The sequence below is a fragment of the Chiloscyllium plagiosum genome, unplaced genomic scaffold, assembly GCF_037043375.1.
Source record: "Chiloscyllium plagiosum isolate Xiang-an unplaced genomic scaffold, Cpla_swu_hap1 HiC_scaffold_14, whole genome shotgun sequence".
NCBI lineage: Eukaryota > Metazoa > Chordata > Chondrichthyes > Orectolobiformes > Hemiscylliidae > Chiloscyllium > Chiloscyllium plagiosum.
This window is the reverse complement of record NW_028270152.1, coordinates 74,802,083-74,822,586: the sequence shown is the minus strand read 5'-3', so window position 1 is coordinate 74,822,586 and position 20,504 is coordinate 74,802,083. Positions and strand designations below refer to the sequence as shown.

General features: G+C 46.3%; 1 protein-coding gene across 3 annotated transcripts in view; it reads left to right on the top strand.

Moving 5' to 3' along the window:
- Positions 1–20,504, top strand: part of rnf123 (ring finger protein 123) — a 390,439-nt gene that overhangs the window by 215,736 nt on the left and 154,199 nt on the right. For all 3 annotated transcript variants that reach the window (XM_087994538.1, XM_087994539.1, XM_087994537.1), the window contains exons 32-33: positions 895–1,034; positions 15,076–15,264. In XM_087994538.1, the coding sequence (XP_087850664.1) occupies positions 895–1,034; positions 15,076–15,264 (329 nt within the window). The remainder of the gene's footprint in view (positions 1–894; positions 1,035–15,075; positions 15,265–20,504) is intronic.

The window sequence follows — 20,504 nt, the reverse complement described above, 5'->3', positions numbered from 1 at the left end:
GAGCTCAGTTCAGCTCCATGGCCAGTAACTATGTCGGTATCATTATCAGCCCTCCAGCATTCCAAATTCTCCCCTGCCACCAATCCAAATTATTTCTATCCCAGTGTTTTAAAGAAACTATCTGAGGGTAGTACAGATGTCTTAATTAAATCTCTCACTATTCCCTTGAACCAGAACCATTTGCTTTGGATAGAAAATTGCACATAACACTGCTACTTAAGAAAGATGGAAAGGGGAACCAGACAGTTACAGATCAGTTAACATAACATTTGTTGTCAGGAAATTACTTGAGTCTATAATTAACGTTACGTGACTGAACACCTTGAAAACTTTTTGCATTTCTCTTGTTGGAAAGCCAGTCTTAGTTAGGAAAATCTACAACCATTGAAGTTTTTGGAAGGTCAGTACTATTCTGTTTGGCCCTTGCTACTGGTTTCATCTTCCCCTAGTCAATGTCTCAACTTGAACCAGAATATTGGTAACTCCAATCTGTTCAATTTTGAGTTGAGATTCTGATCATATCCTCTCAGGCACATGAGTCACATTCACTAATGGCGCTCGCTTCCTACCGTAGGTTCAGATTATCTGTGGCTGAAACTCACCCGAGAAGCAGGCCACCTTTGGCACCATATCACAGTCCACCTTAAATTCACAGTTTATTTTTCTGGTGGAGGAGGTTGTGTGCTAAACTCATAAAACCACAACACAGCCAGCTGTACCACTGTTGGGTAAAAGATAAAAACTCAAAATGCTTAATGGAGAAAGCGTTTGCTGCATTTATACTTTTGAGGTGTTTGTTGCATAATCTGTTGTGTTTTATTCAGATTCCCCTAATGATTGTAATCTCTGTAAATTAATACTGACTGTTAACTTAGCTTTTCTTCTTCCTCTCAGAACCTTGTCCTTCTACTTTGCTGCAACAACACATGGCTGACTTGCTTCGCTCTGACTCCGAAATGGCAGCCAGTTTCCTGAATAGTGTCCTCAACCAACTGAACTGGGCCTTCTCAGAGTTCATCGGCATGATTCAGGAGGTAAACACCCAGACACTTTCACAGTCAACTCCAATTCTCTTGCCCATTCTACCCACTATCTCAGAGTAAAGAAGTGCACATAACATTTTGCAATACCCTGTAATTGTGCAAATGCTAAGCAACTAATGGTGCCTTACTCAGTACATCATACCCCATCTCATTTGCTAACCTGTTCTTTTGAACCTCCAAGGTTTTTACAGCATAAGACTTGTTCCTTCATCAAGGCTTTTCAATTTCTTTCTGTAATGTCTCTTTCTGGAGAGAACACATCAAATCAAAAATATTTCTCTTGTCCTTTGTCCACCACTACCCATCCACCACCAAAGTATTGTTCCCATTGAAATGGAATCACTGCATTTGTCTCCGATTATATGAAAGTCAGCGAACCCTGCCGTCACCGAATGGGCTGTTGGAGTTGGCAGGTTGTGGGCGTTACTGAATGGTCTCTCAGAGTCGGCAGACTCTGGCATTGTTGAACGGGCTGTGAGAGTCAGCTGATTCTTGGCGTTATCGAACTGGATGTGGAGCCGGCAGACTCTGACGTTAATGAAAAGGCTGTGGGAGTCGGCGGATTCTGGCGGTTACTGAATGGGCTGTGGGAGTCGGCGGACTCTGGCGGTTACTGAATGGGCTGTGGGAGTCGGTGGACTCTGGCGGTTACTGAATGGGCTGTGGGAGTCGGCGGACTCTGGCGGTTACTGAATGGGCTGTGGGAGTCGGCGGACTCTGGCGGTTACTGAATGGGCTGCGGGAGTCGGTGGACTCTGGTGGTTACTGAATGGGCTGTGGGAGTCGGCGGACTCTGGTGGTTACTAAATGGGCTGTGGGAGTCGGCGGACTCTGGTGGTTACTGAATGGGCTGTGGGAGTCGGCGGACTCTGGCGTTACCAAATGGCTGTAGGAGTCGGCGGACTCTGGCCTTTGTTTCTTGTAAGTTGGGAATTGGTGGGCCCTGTCAGTTATCAGGTGTACTGTTGATACATTGATTGGTCCTTCCTGAAGCCAATGGAATTGGAGATCGATCACTTGTTTTGAATTTAGTGTGTCTCAAGGTTCTTAGTAATCCAATATTGATGCAGCCATGGGAGCCAGGTACTCCTGTGACTAATTGCCTGCTTTCTTGCTAAATCACATCATCTGTTTTTTATTTACAGGTCTGCTTTTAGTAAACAATCACTACCTTCACTTTCATTCCATTCGCTGCATTCAGACCAAATATCAATAAAATATGAGATAGAAAAATTGCATAAGTGCAAGACACTTACTCTTGCTCTTTATAAAAGCACAGATTACTTAGCACATAAATATAATACTGCTTCCACCAGCCCCGTGTATGCTTTTAAGTAGATTCCCAGTATGATTTTGAGATCTGTGCTGATCACTTTGTTCAGTTGTTTTTGTTCACCACCTCATTCATTATTTGGATAAATGCAATGCTTACTTTGGCACTGTGCCATATAAGAAAATCTGAGCAGAAATGGGCTGTGCTGTATGAGCCAATTTGGTGGCTTTAGTGATCCAGTATTTCAGTTTAGCATCCCGTCCTGGGGTGTAGCGAGAAGCCAAATGCTCAGTCCATGTTTGTCCCTCTTTTTTTCCCCACTCTGCGGTGTATTAACCTGCTGTGTGTCATGTTATTTCATCAATCCAGTTCTTTTATACAAGTCTATTTAGCTCAAAAACAAAAGGGCAAGTTGTATTTATGTAGTACTTATAACAGCGATATTGGCCTGCAGTGCTTTACATAAGAGGAACAATGGCCAATCAGTTGCATCAACACAACCAAAAAGCTTACTGAGAACATGGGGGTCACCGGAACGTAGGAAGAGGCCATTTATCCCCTTACGTCTGGTCCACCATTCAGTGGAGCCATACGGTAAAAGATGTCAAGCTGCATGACGTCTTCAGCACCCCTGCAGACGGAGCACAGCGTAGATACACCTGGTCACGGGCAGACAGGTCTATCCGCTCAAGGATAGATTACCTGTTTGTGTCCCGAACGCTCTCGGTCAGATCCACCGACATCAAGCCGGTGTTCTTCTCTGACCACTGCCTCCTGCTGGCCGACTGTCACCTACAGGACGAGCAGCGGGCTGGTAAGGGAACGTGGAAGCTGAACACAATGCTGTTGACCCCGGGAAACATTGAGGAGCTCAAGAGGGACTACGCAGGTTGGAGAACCGTGAAGCCCCTCTTTGAGTCCCCAGCGGACTGATGGGAAACAGTAAAAGGGAACATCAAGAGGTTCTTCATCCTCAAAGGTGTTCAGGAGGCGAGAGAGAGGCGGGGAAAACTGTCCCAGCTCCAGGAAAGTATGCAGAACCTGCTCCTGCTGCAGACGATGGGGGTGGATGTCACGGAGGACCTCAAGGAGGTGAAGGGCCAGCAAGCCTCGCTCTTTGCTTCGGAGGCCTCCAAGATAATCTTCCGGTCCAGGTTCCGCTCGGTGGAGCAGGACGAGACGTGCTCACGTTTCTTCTTCCAGAAGGTGCACAAAGAGAGCTGCGTGCTCAGCAGCCTGAAGGAAGAAGATGGCTCGATAACGTCATCTCAGGCTGACGTCATGAGGATCAGTAAATCCTTCTATGCCAGTCTGTATGACACGAAGCCGACCGACAGCACGGCCTCCCAGTCGTTCCTGTCCTCTATCACGGAGGTCTTAGACGACAGAACACGGGAGAGCTGGACCAGCCGCTATCTCTGGACGAGCTGACCAAGGCCCTCGAGTCCTTCGAAAAGAATAAAACTCCCGGAAGCGACGACTTACCGGTCGAGCTCTATTCCGCTCCGTGGGACTTGATTGGCCAGGACCTGCTGGAGGTGTATGTCAGTATGCTTCGGGCAGGTACCATGAGCGAATCCATGAGGAAAGGCATCATCACCCTCATCTACAAGAGGAAGGGGGAGAGGGAGGAACTCAAAAATTGGAGACCAATCTCACTGTTGAATGCGGATTACAAAATTCTGTCAAAGGTAATCGCCAACCGGGTCAGGTCTGCTCTGGGGTCGGTGATTCACCCTGACCAAACCTGTGCTGTGCCGGGCAGGAAGATCGCTGAGAGTCTCTCACTCCTCAGGGATACGATCGCCTACGTGCAGGACAGAGGGTTGGACACCTGCCTGACCAGCCTGGACCAGGAGAAAGCCTTTGACAGGATATCACACAGGTATATGAGAGATGTTCTCTCCAAAATGGGCTTTGGGGAGGGAATCTGCAATTGGATCAGACTGCTCTACACCAACATTGTCAGTGCAGTCTCAATCAATGGGTGGGAATCAGATAGCTTCCCAGTCAGATCTGGAATCAGGCAGGGCTGCCCTCTCTCTCCTGCCTTGTTTGTGTGTTGCATAGAGCCATTTGCTGAGTCCATCAGGAAGGATGCGAGCCTGAGAGGGGTGACTATTCCAGGCAGCGGGGGCCTGCAGGTTAAGGTCTCCCTGTACATGGATGACGTCGCCGTTTTCTGCTCGGATCCGCTGTCCGTGCGCAGACTCATGTGCATCTGTGACCAGTTCAAACGGGCCTCGGGGGCCAAGGTAAACCGAGGCAAGAGCGAGGCCATGCTCTTTGGGAACTGGGCCGACCAATCCTCGATCCCCTTCACCGTCAGGACCGACCACCTGAAGGTGCTGGATATTTGGTTCGGAGGGGCTGGGGCATGCGCCAAGTCTTGGGAGGAGCGTATCAGCAAAGTGAGGCAGAAACTGGGCAGATGGAAGCTACGGTCGCTCTCCATCGCGGGAAAAAACCTGGTCATCAGGTGTGAGGCACTGTCATTGCTATTATACGTGGCACAGCTCTGGCCTATTCCCAGAACCTATGCCGCTGCAGTCATCCGGGCCAGCTTCCAGTTCATATGGAGGTCAAAGATGGACCGGGTCCGAAGGGACTCGCTGTACAAAGATCTGGGCATGGGGGAAAAAATACACCCAATGCCACCCTCACCCTGATGGCCACCTTTGTGTGTGGCTGCATCAAGCTGTGCGTGGATCCCCGGTAAGCAAACACCAAGTGTCACTACGTACTGAGGTTCTACCTGTCCCCGGTGTTGCGAAGGATGGGCCTGGCCTCGCTGCCGCGGAACGCTCCGAGTAGTTGGACCGTTCCGTATCACCTGTCCTTCGTGGAGAAGTTTATGAAGAAAAACACCTTTGACCACAAGTCCATCAGGAAGTGGTTAGCACGTAGTGTCCTTGAGACCCTTCGGGAAAAGGAGAGGGCGGATCCTATCGAGCGGTTCCCTGAGCAGACTGTCAAAGCCATTTGGCAGAATGCCTCATCGCCAGAACTTTCCAACAAGCACCAAGACATGGCCTGGCTGGTGGTGAGAAGGGCTCTGCCTGTGAGATCCTTTGTGCATGCCTGGACTCTCAGCCGCACCGCACGCTGCCCTCGAAGCGGCTGCGGGGGGGACGAGACTGTCACACACCTCCTTCTGGAATGTGCCTACGCAGAGGAAGTCTGGAGAGGAATGCAGTGGTGTTTGTCGAGGTTCGTCCCGAGCAGCGCCGTGACGCGGGACTCCGTGCTCTACGGCCTGTTCCCCGGGACGCACACCGAGACGAACATCAACTGTGCCTGGAGGATCATCAACTCGGTGAAGGACGCTTTCTGGGTGGTCCGAAACCTGTTGATCTTCCAGCTGAAGGAGTTGACCCCGACTGAGTGTTGCAGACTGGCACATTCCATGGTCCAGGACTACGTGTTGAGGGAGGCGCTGAAGCTTGGGGCAGCTGCCGCTAAGGCGCGGTGGGGAAAGACCACTGTGTAAAGTCTGCCTGCCTAACGAAGAACAGGGGGCCCATGCAGTCATTTGGGCTCTGCTGACGCCTCAGCTAATTATATGGGCATATGATTGAAAAATGTACAGACCTGTATAAAAATGATAAATTCTGATCTCTGTATGCAAATGTTTACGTATGTATGGCATGACCAACTGTACAGACCATCAAATTATTTTATGAATAAAGTATATTTTTGAAATAAAATAAAAGGTTGATCTACAACTCCAATTACATAACTTGGAGGTACCGGTGTTGGACTGGGGTGAACAAAGTTAAAAATCTCACAACACTAGGTTATAGTCCAACAGGTTTATTTGGAAGCACTAGATTTCAGAGCACCGCTCCTTCATCAAATAGCTGCGTAGATCAAGATGCTGCACAACCAGCTGATGAAGGAGCAGCGCTCCAAAAGCTCGTATTTCCAAATAAACCTGTTAGATTATAACCTGGTGTTGTGTGATTTTTAACATTGTCCGATTTCATAACGATGCTTTTCCTCTTATCCCTTGGTACTTTTGGGTAACAAAAATGTATCTATTTCAGAGTAACAGTTGACTCCGTTTCTGCTCAGGAAGAAAATTCCAAATTTCTGTCATCCTTTGTGCATTGCAGTGTTTCCTAGTGTCACTCCTGAAAGACCCACACTAAGACCCTGTCCCCGAACCGGCAGATACGACTACTTACTTTCTCTATCCTGTTAGAAGGAGCTGGCTGTAAAGAGTAGTGCCACATGGGTTGAAGGCTTTGATGAAAGCTGGAGTGCAACAAGAGTCATGATTCACCAGGACCTCCAGTTGGAGGAAGTATCGACTTGAGCCAGATTTTGCACAGCAGAAAAATGTATCTGTCAAATGTCACATAAAAGATCTTAACTCCCATTTCTTGGGGACATGAGAGTCACAGACATGATGTCAATACAGCTCATGGGAATTTTGATGATGTGTGAGGCAGAATCTTTATACAACGGTGTGGCAAAGAAGACTGGTGGGCAGTGTCAATTAAGGTATGTTTGGTGATTATAATTGATTAGATTAGATTCCCTACAGTATGGAAACAGGCCCTTTGGCCCAACAAGTCCACATTGGCCCTCGGAAGAGTAACCAACCCAGACCCATTCTCCTACCCTATATTTACTCCGACTAATGCACCCAACACTATGGGCAATTTAGCATTGCCAATTCACCAACACATCTTTGGACTATGGGAGGAAACCGGAGCACCTGTAGGAAACCCATGCAGAAACGGGGAGAATGTGCAAACTCCACACAGACAGTTGCCCGAGGCAGGAATTGAACCCAGGTCGCTCGTGCTGTGAGGCAGCAGTGCTAACCACTGAGCAACCTTGCCGCCCATAAGTTGAGGATTTAACCTCAGAAGGATGGAGTTAGGACATGGTATGGTGTTTTTGTTCAAAGTTTTGTATAATTGAGTTCTCAGCCCTTCCAACTCCTTCATATGTCATATTAGTTAAAAGCCTTTACACCCATCTGTGGAAATTGACTGTAGCTTTTGAAGACCATTACTTACAAAGGATTATGTTGTGTAGAATTATGTTGTGATTGTTATGAGCTCTCAAACTTTCTTTAAAAACAGCAGATAGAGATGTGAAGATCCTGAATCCCCTGACAGCAAATACTCAAAGGGCATCAAGCTGTCTTCATGTTGGGTCTGGAAGGATGCACAGCTGGATTTTATGGCTCCAGTCTCAGTTTTGAGGCAGACGGAAGTAAATCCGAACACTGACCGTTATCACGATTTATTTTTGTTTGGTTGTAACCCTGTAGGTCTAATGGTAGATTTGAATGATATTAGAATAGGTGTGCAGTGATGTATCTCACAGAAGCAGTGTCGTAAGTGATTTTTACTTAGATTAGATTAGATTACTTACAGTGTGGAAACAGGCCCTTCGGCCCAACAAGTCCACACCGACCCGCCGAAGCGCAACCCACCCATACCCCTACCTTTACCCCTTTAACCTATCACTACGGGCAATTTAGCATGGCCAATTCACCTGACCCGCACATCTTTGGACTGTGGGAGGAAACCGGAGCACCCGGAGGAAACCCACGCAGACACGGGGAGAATGTGCAAACTCCACACAGTCAGTCGCCTGAGTCGGGAATTGAACCCGGGTCTACAGGCGCTGTGAGGCAGCAGTGCTAACCACTGGGCCACCGTGCCGTTTTAGTGTGCACTACAGTTATAGAGTCTTAGAGATGTACTGCACGGAAACTGACCCTTTGGTCCAACTTGTCCATGCTGACCAGTTATCCCAACATAATTTAGTCCCATTGCCAGCATTTGGTCCATATTCCTCAAACCCTCCCTATTCATATATCCATGTGCAGTTGTACCAGCCTCCTCCACTTCCTGTGGCAGCTCATTCCATACACGTACCACCCTCTGTGTGAAACTGTTGCCCCTTAGGTCCCTTTTGTATCTTTCCCCTCTCACCCTAATTCAATGCCCTCTAGTTCTGGACTCCCACACCCCAGGGAAAAGACTTTGTCTATTTACCCTGTCCGTGCCCCTTATAATTTTATAAACCTGTATAAAGTCAACCCTCGGCCTCTGACGATCCAGGGAAAACAGCCCCAGCCTATTCAGCCTCTCCCTATAGCTCAAATCCTCCAACCCTGACAACATCCTTGTAGGTCTTTTCTGACTCCTTTCAAGTTTCACAACATACTTCCGATAGGAAGGAGACCAGAATTGCATGCAATATTCCAAAAGTGGCCTAATAAATGTCCTGTACATCCGCAACTTGACCTCCCAACTCCTGTAATCAATACTCTGATCAATAATGGAAAGCATACCAAACGCCGCCTTCACTATCCTATCTACCTGCTACTTCATTTTCAAAGGGCTATGATCCTGCACTCCAAGGTCTCTTTGTTCAGCAACACTCCCTAGGACATTACCATTAGGTGTGTAATTCCTGCTCTGATTTGCTGTTTCAAAATGCAGCACCTCATATTCATCTGAATTAAATTCCATTTGCCACACCTCTGCCCATTGACCCATCTTATCAAGATCCTGTTGTAATCTGAGGTAACCTTCATTGTCCACTACACCTCCAATTTTGGTGTCATCTGCAAACTTACTAACCATGCCACCTCTGTTCACATCCAAATCATTTATACAAATGACTAAAAGTAGTGGACCCAGCACTGATCCTAGTGGCACTCCACTAGTCATAGGCCTCCAGTCTGAAACGCAACCCTCCACCACCACCCTCTGTCTTCTACTTTTGAGCCAGTTCTGTATCCAAATGGCTAGTTCTCTCTGGATTCTATGAGATCTAACCTTACTAACCAGCCTCCAATGGGGAACCTTGTCGACTGCCTTACTGAAGTCCATATAGATCACATCTACTGCTCTGCCCTCATCAATCCTCTTTTTTTACTTCTTCAAAAAACTCAACCAAGTTCATGAGACAAGATTTCCCACGCACAAAGCCATGCTGACTATCTCTGGTCAGTCTTTGCCTTTCCAAATACATGTAAATCCTGTCCCTCCGGATTCCCTCCAACAACATGCCCACCACCAATGTCAGGCTCAACAGTCTATAGTTCCTTGGCTTGTCTCTACCACCTTTCTTAAATAGTGGTATCACGTTGGCTAACCTCCAGTCTGCTGGCACCTCACCCGTAACTATCAGCGATACAAATGTCTCAGCAAGAGGCCCCGCAATCACTTCTCTAGCTTCCCAGAGTTCTCGGGTACACCTGATCAGGTCCTGTGGATTTATCCACCTTTGTGAATTTCAAGACATCCAGCACCACTACCTCTGTAATATGAACATTTTTCAAGATGTCACTATCTATTTCCCCACAATTTGTGTCTTCCATGCCCTTCTCCACAGTAAACACTGATGCAAAATACTTGTTTAGCAGCTCCCCGCTCCTGCAGCTCCACACATAGGCTGCCTTGCTGATCTTTGAGGGGCCCTATTCTCTCCCTAGTTACCCTTTTGTCTTTAATGTATTTGTAAAAACCCTTTGGATTCTTCTTAACTCTTATTTGCCAAAGCTATCTCATGTCCCCTTTTTGCCCTCCTGATTTCCCTCTTTAGTAAACTCCTACTTCCTTTAGACTCTTCTAAGGATTCACTCAATCTATCCTGTCTATACCTGACATATGCTTCCAACTTTTTCTTAACCAAACCCTCAATTTCTCTAGTCATCCAGCATTCCCTATACCTACCAGCCTTTCCTTTCACCCTGACAGGAATATACTTTCTCTGCAGTCTCGTTATCTCATTTCTGAAGGCTTCCCATTTTCCAGCTGTCCCTTTACCTGCAAACAATTGCCGCCAATTAGCTTTTGAAAGTTCTTGCCTAATACCGTCAAAATTGGCCTTTCTCCAATTTAGAACTTCAGCTTTTAGATCTGGTCTATCTTTTTCCATCACTATTTTAAAACTAATAGAATATTGGTCGCTGGCCCCAAAGTGCTCCCCCACCGACACCTAAGACCCTGCCCTGCCTTATCTCCCACAATTAGCTCAGGTTTTGCACCTTCTCTAGTAGGTACATCCACAGACTGAATCAGGTGTTTTAAACATTTTCCTTTTCCTTTCGCAGTGATGCACCGTTTGTGTTTCTAATGATAGATTAGCCTGTTGATCCTCTGCAGCATAGCAATACTTTCCTCAGAAGTCCTAGCATCATCTGCGTCTATCCACATTTGAGTTCAGAGAAATGTGACTGCTATGACTGGTGCTCAGTGAAAGCACAGTAGTTGTCCGGTGTGAAAATAAAAAGTGAGACCCTGTCGCAGTGACTCTGTCATTGGCACTTTCAGTATGGCTAAAGTGCAGTTTGAGCTTGATGGAACTGATTTCAGGAATGCAGACAGCTTTGCGTGTGAATTCAGACATTCAAACACACCTCTCCGGAATTCATAAGGAAGAGTTTCTGCTCAGGATGATTGATGGGATCAGGCAGAACAGCCCTTTAGTGATCCTGTATAAACCTAGTTAGACCTTGACTGGAGTATCGTGTACAGTTCTGGCTATTGCATATCAGGAAGAATGCAAATGAATCGCAAAGAGTATGGAAGAGGTTAATGAGACCCTTTCCAGGGTTGATGCTACATTCTGAGGAAATATGGGAGAAGTTGGGACTGTTTTGCTTGGAAAGGAGAAGGCTTAGTCAAGATTGCACTCATTCACAGGCCTGATGTACCATTTGCAGTAACATATAGTACCAATTACTATTTGTTACTGCGAATAGTCTGACTATCTATACTTCCAAAAATTAGTTTACCTATTCAACACAATGGAAAAGAAATCTGCCAGTGTCTGCCAGTTTATGAAGAGTACTTGGATGAGTTCCAAAAGGAGAAAGTGAGGTCTGCAGATGCTGGAGATCAGAGCTGGAAATGTGTTGCTGGAAAAGCGCAGCAGGTCAGGCAGCATCCAGGGAACAGGAGAATCGACGTTTCGGGCATTCCTTCCTGAAGAAGGGCTTATGCCCGAAACGTCGATTCTCCTGTTCCCTGGATGCTGCCTGACCTGCTGTGCTTTTCCAGCAACACATTTCCAGCTGAGTACCAAAAAGTCCATCTTTTTGCTGTTGGGTTGGCCCTGGGTGATTTTAATCTGCAACTGATATTAGAGGCCTTACAACCTTCATATCTGAAACATGGTAATATTCCTACATCTTAGTGAGAAGGAGATGTGGAGTGTAGTGATAATAGCTCACCCTGTAACAGAGTCAAAAGGGTCTCAGAAGAAAGGGGTGAGTGGAACAGATGAGTCTAAGTGGGATTCATCCCTGTCTGATGCATGAGTCTTACACAACTGCCTCAATAGGGAAATTGAAATTACTGCTCATAAGGAGGTTGTGTGCCCTTGTAAGGACAGTGAAGAGGCAGACGAAGGAAGTGCTGAATTAGAATTACATTTTATTGTCAAGTGTACTCAAGTACGAAAGTATGGGAGTACAGTGAAAAGTGTACAATGTCGCCACACATAGTGTCATCTGAGGTACAAAGTACCTAGTTACAAATCTTAGGTACAAAAAAACAGAAATAAAGAAAAATAATCTAAATTTCTACATTACAGTTCTTCATAATTTAAACTCAGAAAATAAAGAAATAAGGTTAAAATGTAGATATTACAGACCTTCTATAGCCTGTAATCGCCCACGCTGGGGGATTTCCACGCTGCAGAGCTGGGCTGAGTGGTGGCAAATAGAGTTTAATGCAGAAAAGTGAGTTGATTCACCTTGGAAGGAATAACAGGAATGCAGAGTAATAGGCTAATGGTAAGCTTCTTGCTAGTGTAGATGAGCAGAGAGATCTCAGTGTCTATGTACATAAATCCCTGAAAGTTGCCACCCAAGTTGATAGGATTGTTAAGAAGACATACAGTGTGTTAGCTTTTATTGGTAGAGGGATTGAGTTTTGGAGACACGAGGTTATGCTGCAGCTGTACAAAACTCTAGTGTGGCTGCAGTTAAGAGTATTGCGTACAGTTCTGGTCACTGCATTATAGGAAGGATGTGGAACCTTTGGAAAGGGTTCAGAGGAGATTTACTAGGATGTTGCCTGGTATGGAAGGAAGGTCTTATGAGAAAAGGCTGAGGGACATGAGGCTGTTTTTGTCAGAAAGAAGGTTGAGAGGTGACTTGATTGAGACATATAAGATAATCAGATATATAGATAGGGTGGACAGTGAGAACCTTTTTCCTTGGATGGCGATGGATAGCACAAGGCGACATAGCTTTAAATTGAGGGTTGATACATATAAGACAGATGTCAGGGGTAGTTTTGTTACTCAGAGAGTAGTAGGGGCATGGAACAGCCTGCCTGCAACAGTAGTAGATTCGCCAACTTTAAGGGCATTTAAATGGTCATTGGATAGGCAAGTGGATGAAAATGGAATAGTTCAGGTAAGATGGGCTTCAGATTGGTTTCACAGGTTGGCGCAGCATCGAGGGCCAAGGGGCCAGTACTGCGCTGTAATGTGCTATGTTCTCTGGGTCTCATTCTCCTCCATGGACAAAGTGAGGACTGCAGATGTTGGAGGTCAGAGTCAAGAAGTGTAGTGCTAAAGAAGCACAGCTGGTCAGGCAGTATCCGAGGAGCAGGAGAGTCGATGTTACGAGCATAAACCCTTCATCAGGAATGTGGGGGAGGTCCAAGGGGGCTGAGAGATCAATAAGACGGGGATGGCGCTGGGGGTGAAGGTCGCTGGGAATGCGATAGGTAGATGAAGGTGGGGGTATTGGTGATAAGTCAGAGAGGAGGGTGGAGCGGATAAGTGGGTAAGAAGATAGACAGGAAGGACAGGTCAAGAAGGCGATGCCGAGTTGGAGGGATGGTACAATCCATCATCGTATGCCATATCCGCCACCTTCAAACAGACCCCAGCACGAGAGATATATTTCCATCCCCACACCTAATCTGCTTTGCACAGAGACCATTCCCTCCACGACTCCCTTGTTAGGTCCATGCCTCCCACGAACCCACCCTCCACTCCCAGCCCCTTCCCTTGCCACCAAAAGAAGTGTAAAACCTGTGCCCACACTTACCCCCTCACACCCATCCAAGGCCCTAAACGATCCTTCCACATCCGACAGGGATTTTCCTGCCCTTCCACACACATCATCTATTGTGTCTGTTCTGCACAATGTGGTCTCCTCTACATTGGGGAGGCAGGACGCCAATTTGAGGATCATTTTCAGAAAACATCTCTTGGACACGCGCACTAAACAACCCTACTGCCCTGTGGCCAATAACTTCGACTCCCCTTCCCACTCCACCAAGCCCTGTGCCACCTCCACCGCCAGATTCTAGTCACCCAAAGCCTGGAGGAAGAAGAACACTTCATCTTCCGCCTTGGGACCCTCCAACCACACGGGATCAATGTTGATTTCACCGGTTTCCACATCTCTCACATCCAACCCTCCAACTCAACACCGGCCTCTTGATCTGTCCTACCTGTCCAGCTTCTTTCCAACCTATCCGCTCTGACCTATCATCATCGCCCCCATCTTCATCTACCTATTGCATTCCCAGCTACCTTCCCCCCCCCAGCCCCATTCCCCTCACATTTATCTCTCAGCCCCCTTGGGCCTCCCCCACATTTCTGATGAAGGGTTTATGCTCGAAACATCGACACTCCTGCTCCTTGGATGCTGCCTGACTGGCTATGCTTTTCTAGCATCACCCTTTTTGACTCATTCTCTCCCATGCTGGGTAGGCAGCACTGTGGCACAGTGGTTAGCACTGCTGCCTCACAGTGCCGGAGACCCGGGTTCAATTCCCGCCTCAGGCGACTGACTGTGTGGAGTTTGCACGTTCTCCCCGTGTCTGCGTGGGTTTCCTCTGGGTGCTCCGGTTTCCTCCCACAGTCCAAAGATGTGCAGGTCAGGTGAATTGGCCATGCTAAATTGCCCGTAGTGTTAGGTAAGGGGTAAATGTAGAGGTATGGGTGGGTTGTGCTTCGGCGGGTCGGTGTGGACTTGTTGGGCCGAAGGGCCTGTTTCCACACTGTAATGTAATCTAATCTAAAACCCCAACTGGCCATCACCTACTGACTGTCATCTCTGACAGGCTGACCACACTGGGCACCTGCCTGTCAACCACCAGCTTCCTTTCTCTGATCCCAGCCAGTCGGCTCCTCTGGGCCTGCCAACTTCTGTCACCCTGCACAGCTCCTGGCTCACTGGCTGTCCGCTCTGCTCCGAGCCCACTGGCTGTCCGCTCCATGCAGTCCCCTCTCTGTCCCTGGCCCCTTGGCCGTGCCCTCTCCATTCTGAGCCCGCCGTCTGCTGGCAATGCCTCTCCTGGAGTCTCAGCTGCTGAAACGCTCCAACGCCGTCACAGCCACTCTCTCCACAAGATAAGGTTCTTAAAAAAAAAACTACAAAAATTTAATAAGAGAAGAACAAAGAAAGGGTGAGCCCTGGGCTGAGTCTGGACACTGTCTACTCTGCAGCCACCGTCTTAGAGAACTAGTTGGACCCAGGTTTTGGGATGGCATAATTCACGAAGTCGAAATGAAAAGAGGGAATGTAGAGGAGCGGTTTAGATAAAAGAAGAAAAGAGGCAAGTGATTTGGAAGCGATGGACTTGTTTCATTTACTCCATGACAGCGTTCTGTTTTAGATCCTTGTGCAAACCCGTTCACACTGCTGTTTTCCTGTCCCAGTAGATTTAGTTCATTTGAGTAGTCAGATCCTTGTTGCAATCTGGAAGTAGCTTCTTTTTGTCCATTCACACTGCTCTTTCCTTGTTCTGGTAGATCCAGCAGGCAGCCGAACGTCCAGAGCGAAACTTTGTTGACAGTCGGCAGCTGAAAGTGTGTGCCACCTGCTTTGATCTTTCTGTGAGCTTGCTAAGGGTCCTGGAGATGACCATCACTCTCGTCCCTGAGATCTTCCTGAATTGGTCCAGACCATCCGCAGAACTGCTGCTGAGACGCCTCGCACAGGTACGCTTCCAGCCCAGAGGTACATCAATCTTGGCAAAATGTATTGCTTTTCCTTTGATGTATATTTGTATGTGTGTGTGAGGGAATGAGTACTTGCTTGTCACTAATAATCAGTTGTCACAAAATGAGCTTTTGGCTGAATATTTCCAATTATATGCCTTGTATTCTGAATGCAATTAAAGATTCTTTTCTGGAATCAACAATTAACTTTCTGTGAACAATTAACTTTGTTTAATCGAGAATCTGCTTGTAAATGGACTGCAGAACGAAGGATCATACATTTATAGGGAGCAATCGATTCCACCCTTTTATTGAATACTTTTAGCCACCACTCACCTGACTGTGGTACTGGTACTGTGGGTCCCGCTATCATGAGGGAGTATGGGCCCCAGGGGAAATGACAAACTGGAACAATCCAAACCTCCCCCCCGCCCCCTCACTGCCTGGTTCTGCAGCTCTCCTTTCCAATCCATGAACAAATGCCTCTGAGTTTGCAGGTGTAACTTTGCTGGGATTACCATTCCTTGCTGTCTTTTTGCTTCTTTTGTGTAATTCGAATGGAGTTTTTTTTTAAAAAATCTCACCAATCATGACTCCTTGCTGCTTTTAACCTGAACCCGAAATGAAATGAATGGTCAATCAATGCCACTCTCACTTATTAAAAGGTCAGAGGAGAAAGTGAGGACTGCAGATGCTGGAGATCAGAGCTGAAAATGTGTTGCTGGAAAAGCGCAGCAGTTCAGGCAGCATCCGGGGAGCAGTAAAATCGACGTTTCAGGCAAAAGCCCTTCATCAGGAATAAAGGCAGAGAGCCTGAAGTGTGGAGAGATAAGCTAGAGGAGGGTGGGGGTGGGCAAAAGTAGCATAGAGTACAATACGTGAGTGGGGGAGGGGATGAAGGTGGTAGGTCGAGGGGGGGGGGGGGGGGAGGGTGGAATGGATAGGTGGTTGAAGAGCTTCAGGGCAGAGGAAATGACCTGGGAGTTGCAGTGGGAGATTTTATTGCTCCTCGGATGCTGCCTGAACTGCTGTGATCTTCCAGCACCACTAATCCGGAATCTGATTTCCAGCATCTGCAGTCATTGTTTTTACCTCGTTGATTTTAACCCTACTGCGGATCCTCTTGCAAGGATGCCTGCCTTGAAGAAGTTTTCCTCCTCTCTCTACAAGAACCTCAGGGAGTCCCTCTCCCACTGCAACTCCCAGGTCATTTCCTCTACCCTGAAGCTCTTCAACCACCTATCCACTCCACCCTTCCCCTGCCCCCGATCTATCACCTTCATCCCCTCCCCCACTCACCTATTGTACTCTATGCTACTTTTTCCCCACACCCACCCTCCTTTAGCTTATCTCTCCACGCCACTAACTGAAGACTCCTAGGTTGTTCTGGCATTTTAGTCAGTGTGACAGTGACTGAAAATGTTCAGGTTGTGTTCTCAAATCTGTGAAGGGTTTAATGGCCTAGTTTTGAGATTTCAAATCTCACCACAGAATTAGGTTCAATAAATTATCAAGAATTCTAAAAACTCAAAAGGTTCACTAATTTAGTTTGATGAAGAGAACCCAGGAACTCAGATACAAAAGTCATGACAGCAGGTGGTGAGGTAGAACAGAGTGTCATCAGTCATCACTTGTATGCTAACACTATGTTTGGAACAAAGTCAGCATGTAGATGGGAATAGGAGGCAGTCACAGACACCCCCACTGTTCCCATAGGATCTAATGGTGCAGGACCAGGAAGGAAATCTACTGCAAGTGATTTTCTGCATAGAACCATTTGAAAGCAGTCCCATTCAGCCAGACAATGGTGGAGAGGTGAAAGATAGTCAACCTGATCAAAGGACAAGGAGACAAAGCCTACTCTTTTCACGTCCACATAGAATATCATCAGTGGATTTAATTGTAGCTGTTTTGATAGTGTTGCAGGTAACGAAACGTGGAGTTCTAACAAAGAAAGGAATGAAATTGGGAAACAATACAATGTTCTAGGACCTTGGAGAGGAAAGGGAGGATGGAGATCGGATGGACAAAGTCAAAAAGTCTTGGTCTTTTTGAGAAGTGATGACAGCAAATTTAAAGGAGAGAAGGGACAGAGAATTGTTAAAAATATCAACTGACATAGGGACGAAGGAGCAGGAAACCTGCTGGTGAGCAGTTTAGTGAGAATGAGATTAAGGGAACAGGCTGAGTCTCCTCTCAGATAAACTCCAAGAGGGTACGTGAGGAGGTAGGACAGAAATGAGAACAAGGTACAAGTCCAGGCTCGGGTAGGAGACAGCTTTTGAGGAAGTTGGGCCAGGTGGACTAGGAGTGAGGGATGCATGAGAGGCAGCTGATTGGATGGGATTGATCTTAGTGACAAAACAATCCATGAGCTGCTCACAATTATGTTGAAGATGAAGGTTGAAGGGGAGAAGGTTTTAAGATGAAGGGTAGTACATAAAAGAGGTTATCTTGTCATCAAGGGTGATCCTGAAATAGTGAGCTGTTTTAAAGATGAAAGCAGCAGGGTTTTAGCTGCTCCAACCAGATCTGGCAGTGCATGGTTAAGCTAGTTGTCAGCCATGTTCTCATAAGCCTGAATCCCATACACTTAAACAGCAAAGACAAGGCACAGCAAGGATGCGAGAGATTAATCCGTTTTTGGCGCAGGGGAGGCCGAGGGCATCAAAGCAGGAGACGAGAATGTGGTGGAGAAGCAGTTGCTTAAACAGAGGGTCGGAAACCAGACAATGAGGATTTTGAGAATGGAGGTCTAAGTCAGTTAGTAGGTACAGGTCTGTTGTTGGCAGTCATGGACTAGATCTGAAGTAAATTAATAATATCTCACAAAGCCTACTGCATGGTGCCACTGTGTGACTTACTTTACCCCCCCCCTCTGGTACCGCAGGACAATATACCAAGTAAACCCAGTGGTAATATTTATCTTTACTGATAAACTGTCAAAAATAAGGAGAATGAGCGAGATTAGGTCAATCAGGAAGCAGTGATTAGACAATGCACAATCTTCAAGCTTTGAAATACCATTGAAGGAAAATCTGAGGAAGGTGAGCGGTTCCACAGTCCTGAGGTCCTGGTGAAGACTAAGTATTGTGGCTCCTACACTCAATCGTACAACATTGGTATTATTTCTACATTAGTCCAACATTTCCAATACACTAAAAGAATGGCTGCTGAGATTAAATAACTAAAATAGAAATACTGTACCCATCTACTACAGAAATCTTCAATGGAACTCGATCCTCCTAAGTCTGGTTAATTATCTTAACATGTCACACATCCTGAACACCAGTGTATCTCCTCGGACAAACTGTTCCGATATAGGACATCTAAATATCTAGGGGGGACGACATTCACTCGGGTTAATATAACCAAACAACCAATATATCACACAGCTGGCCTACTGCAACAAATTTATTATGTGCTCGATTTTTCTGTGAATGAGCAATGTTAATGCATGCTGAGGCAAGAGAAGCTATCTTAAAAGCTACATTTTTGACCAAGCTTTTTGTCATTGTTCCTAATACCTCCTCATCTGGTTTGGTGTCTATATTATAATGCTCCTGTAAGCTATGTTGAAGAAACTTTGCAAACATTACTTCTCTTTTCATCTGGGGAAGTTTTAACTCTGGCATTTCATTTTCATATTCATGCCCCCAAATTTAGAAACGTGGAAACAGAAGTAAGCTATTCAGCCTGTCAAGGCTGCCCCACCATTTAATACGATCATGGCTGATCAAACACTGCAATGCTTTTTTATCCTCCCCATTCCCATAAATCTTGTACACCACTGCTAGATTTCTGATGATCAATCTCTGCATTGAACATACCCCCTTTGCAGTAGAGGATTCCAAAGGTTCACTCCCTTCTTCTCATTTTGGGTGTAATTGGCACTCTCCCCCTTATTGATAAACGGTGCCTCTGATTCTAGACTCTCCAATCAGGGGAAATATCTTACCTGCTTCTCCCTTATCTAAGTATTCGATCAGTTTTAATGAGATCACCTCTCATTCATTGAGGTTCTATAGAACCCTGTTTGCCCAATCTCTCTTCTCGGTCAGTAAGGTTAGTCTTCAGTTACTAACCTTGCGCTGAAATCTGCCTGTCATTTCATTTGTATGCCAGCGTACAGGTGAGAATAATTGTGCTGATGTAGAGTACAGATACAAGGCATTGTTTTAATCACTGGATTTGAATAACTGCCATAAACTATTGAAATGTCACTCTTGTTTATGATCTACTGTGTGGATGTTAATTAAATTCTGAATTAATTACTCCCCACACACTGCAGCTCATTGTTTTCCATTGTCCTGTCCCTTTGTCTCAACACTCTTGTTTCAGTTGTTGACTTTGTGAGAGTATCCAGGTTCACTGTTAATTTGCAATGTTTCTGAGCCACCTATTCTCAGGTATGCATCTAAAAGTACAAAATACTGTACGTAATTCATCTATTTTTGTCATATATTTGACATATCAGGCATTAGGAGTTAACCTGTAGTGTTGAACTTCGGGATCTGTTAGACTCACTATTGCCACACCACATATGACCTGCTTTCCGACAGCAAATCCCTAAGTTTGGGAGAAGATTTGTAGCTCGGGTGCTCGTTGTTGTGGTTCTGTTCGCCGAGCTGGGAATTTGTCTTGCAGACGTTTCGTCCCCTGTCTAGGTGACATCCTCAGTGCTTGGGTGCCTCCTGTGAAGCGCTTCTGTGATCTTTTCTCCGGCATTTGTAGGAAAGATCACAGAAGCGCTTCACAGGAGGCTCCCAAGCACTGAGGATGTCACCTAGACAGGGGACGTAACGTCTGCAACACAAATTCCTACGGCAGATTGAGCTCATTGGTAAGATTGCAAGAGAGGAAACAATCCTGCTAAGAAAACCATTGCAGTACAAATAGGAAAAGCATATGTGAACAGACCACAGAATTTAAAAAATTGAGTTTGATTCTCAGGCAGCCTGGCATTAGCATACTATGTTGCTCCAGTCAGAGTTTTCAATTTGCTGATTTTTGTCTGTCGTCCTCCTCTGAAGGTGTTGAATTGCAACCACATGGATCCATTCAGGAGTTCAGTTTGTTGCTCTACCGCCCATTCTTCATTAGAACCGCAGCTACAATTAGTCTGACACTGGGTACAGTCACAATAGAGCTTCATCCTGTACCTGTCCAATGCCCACTGAAACTTGCTTGCCAGCATGAGGCTGTGGGCAGTGCTCAAAAGCAAGGCTTTGCTTGGCTCA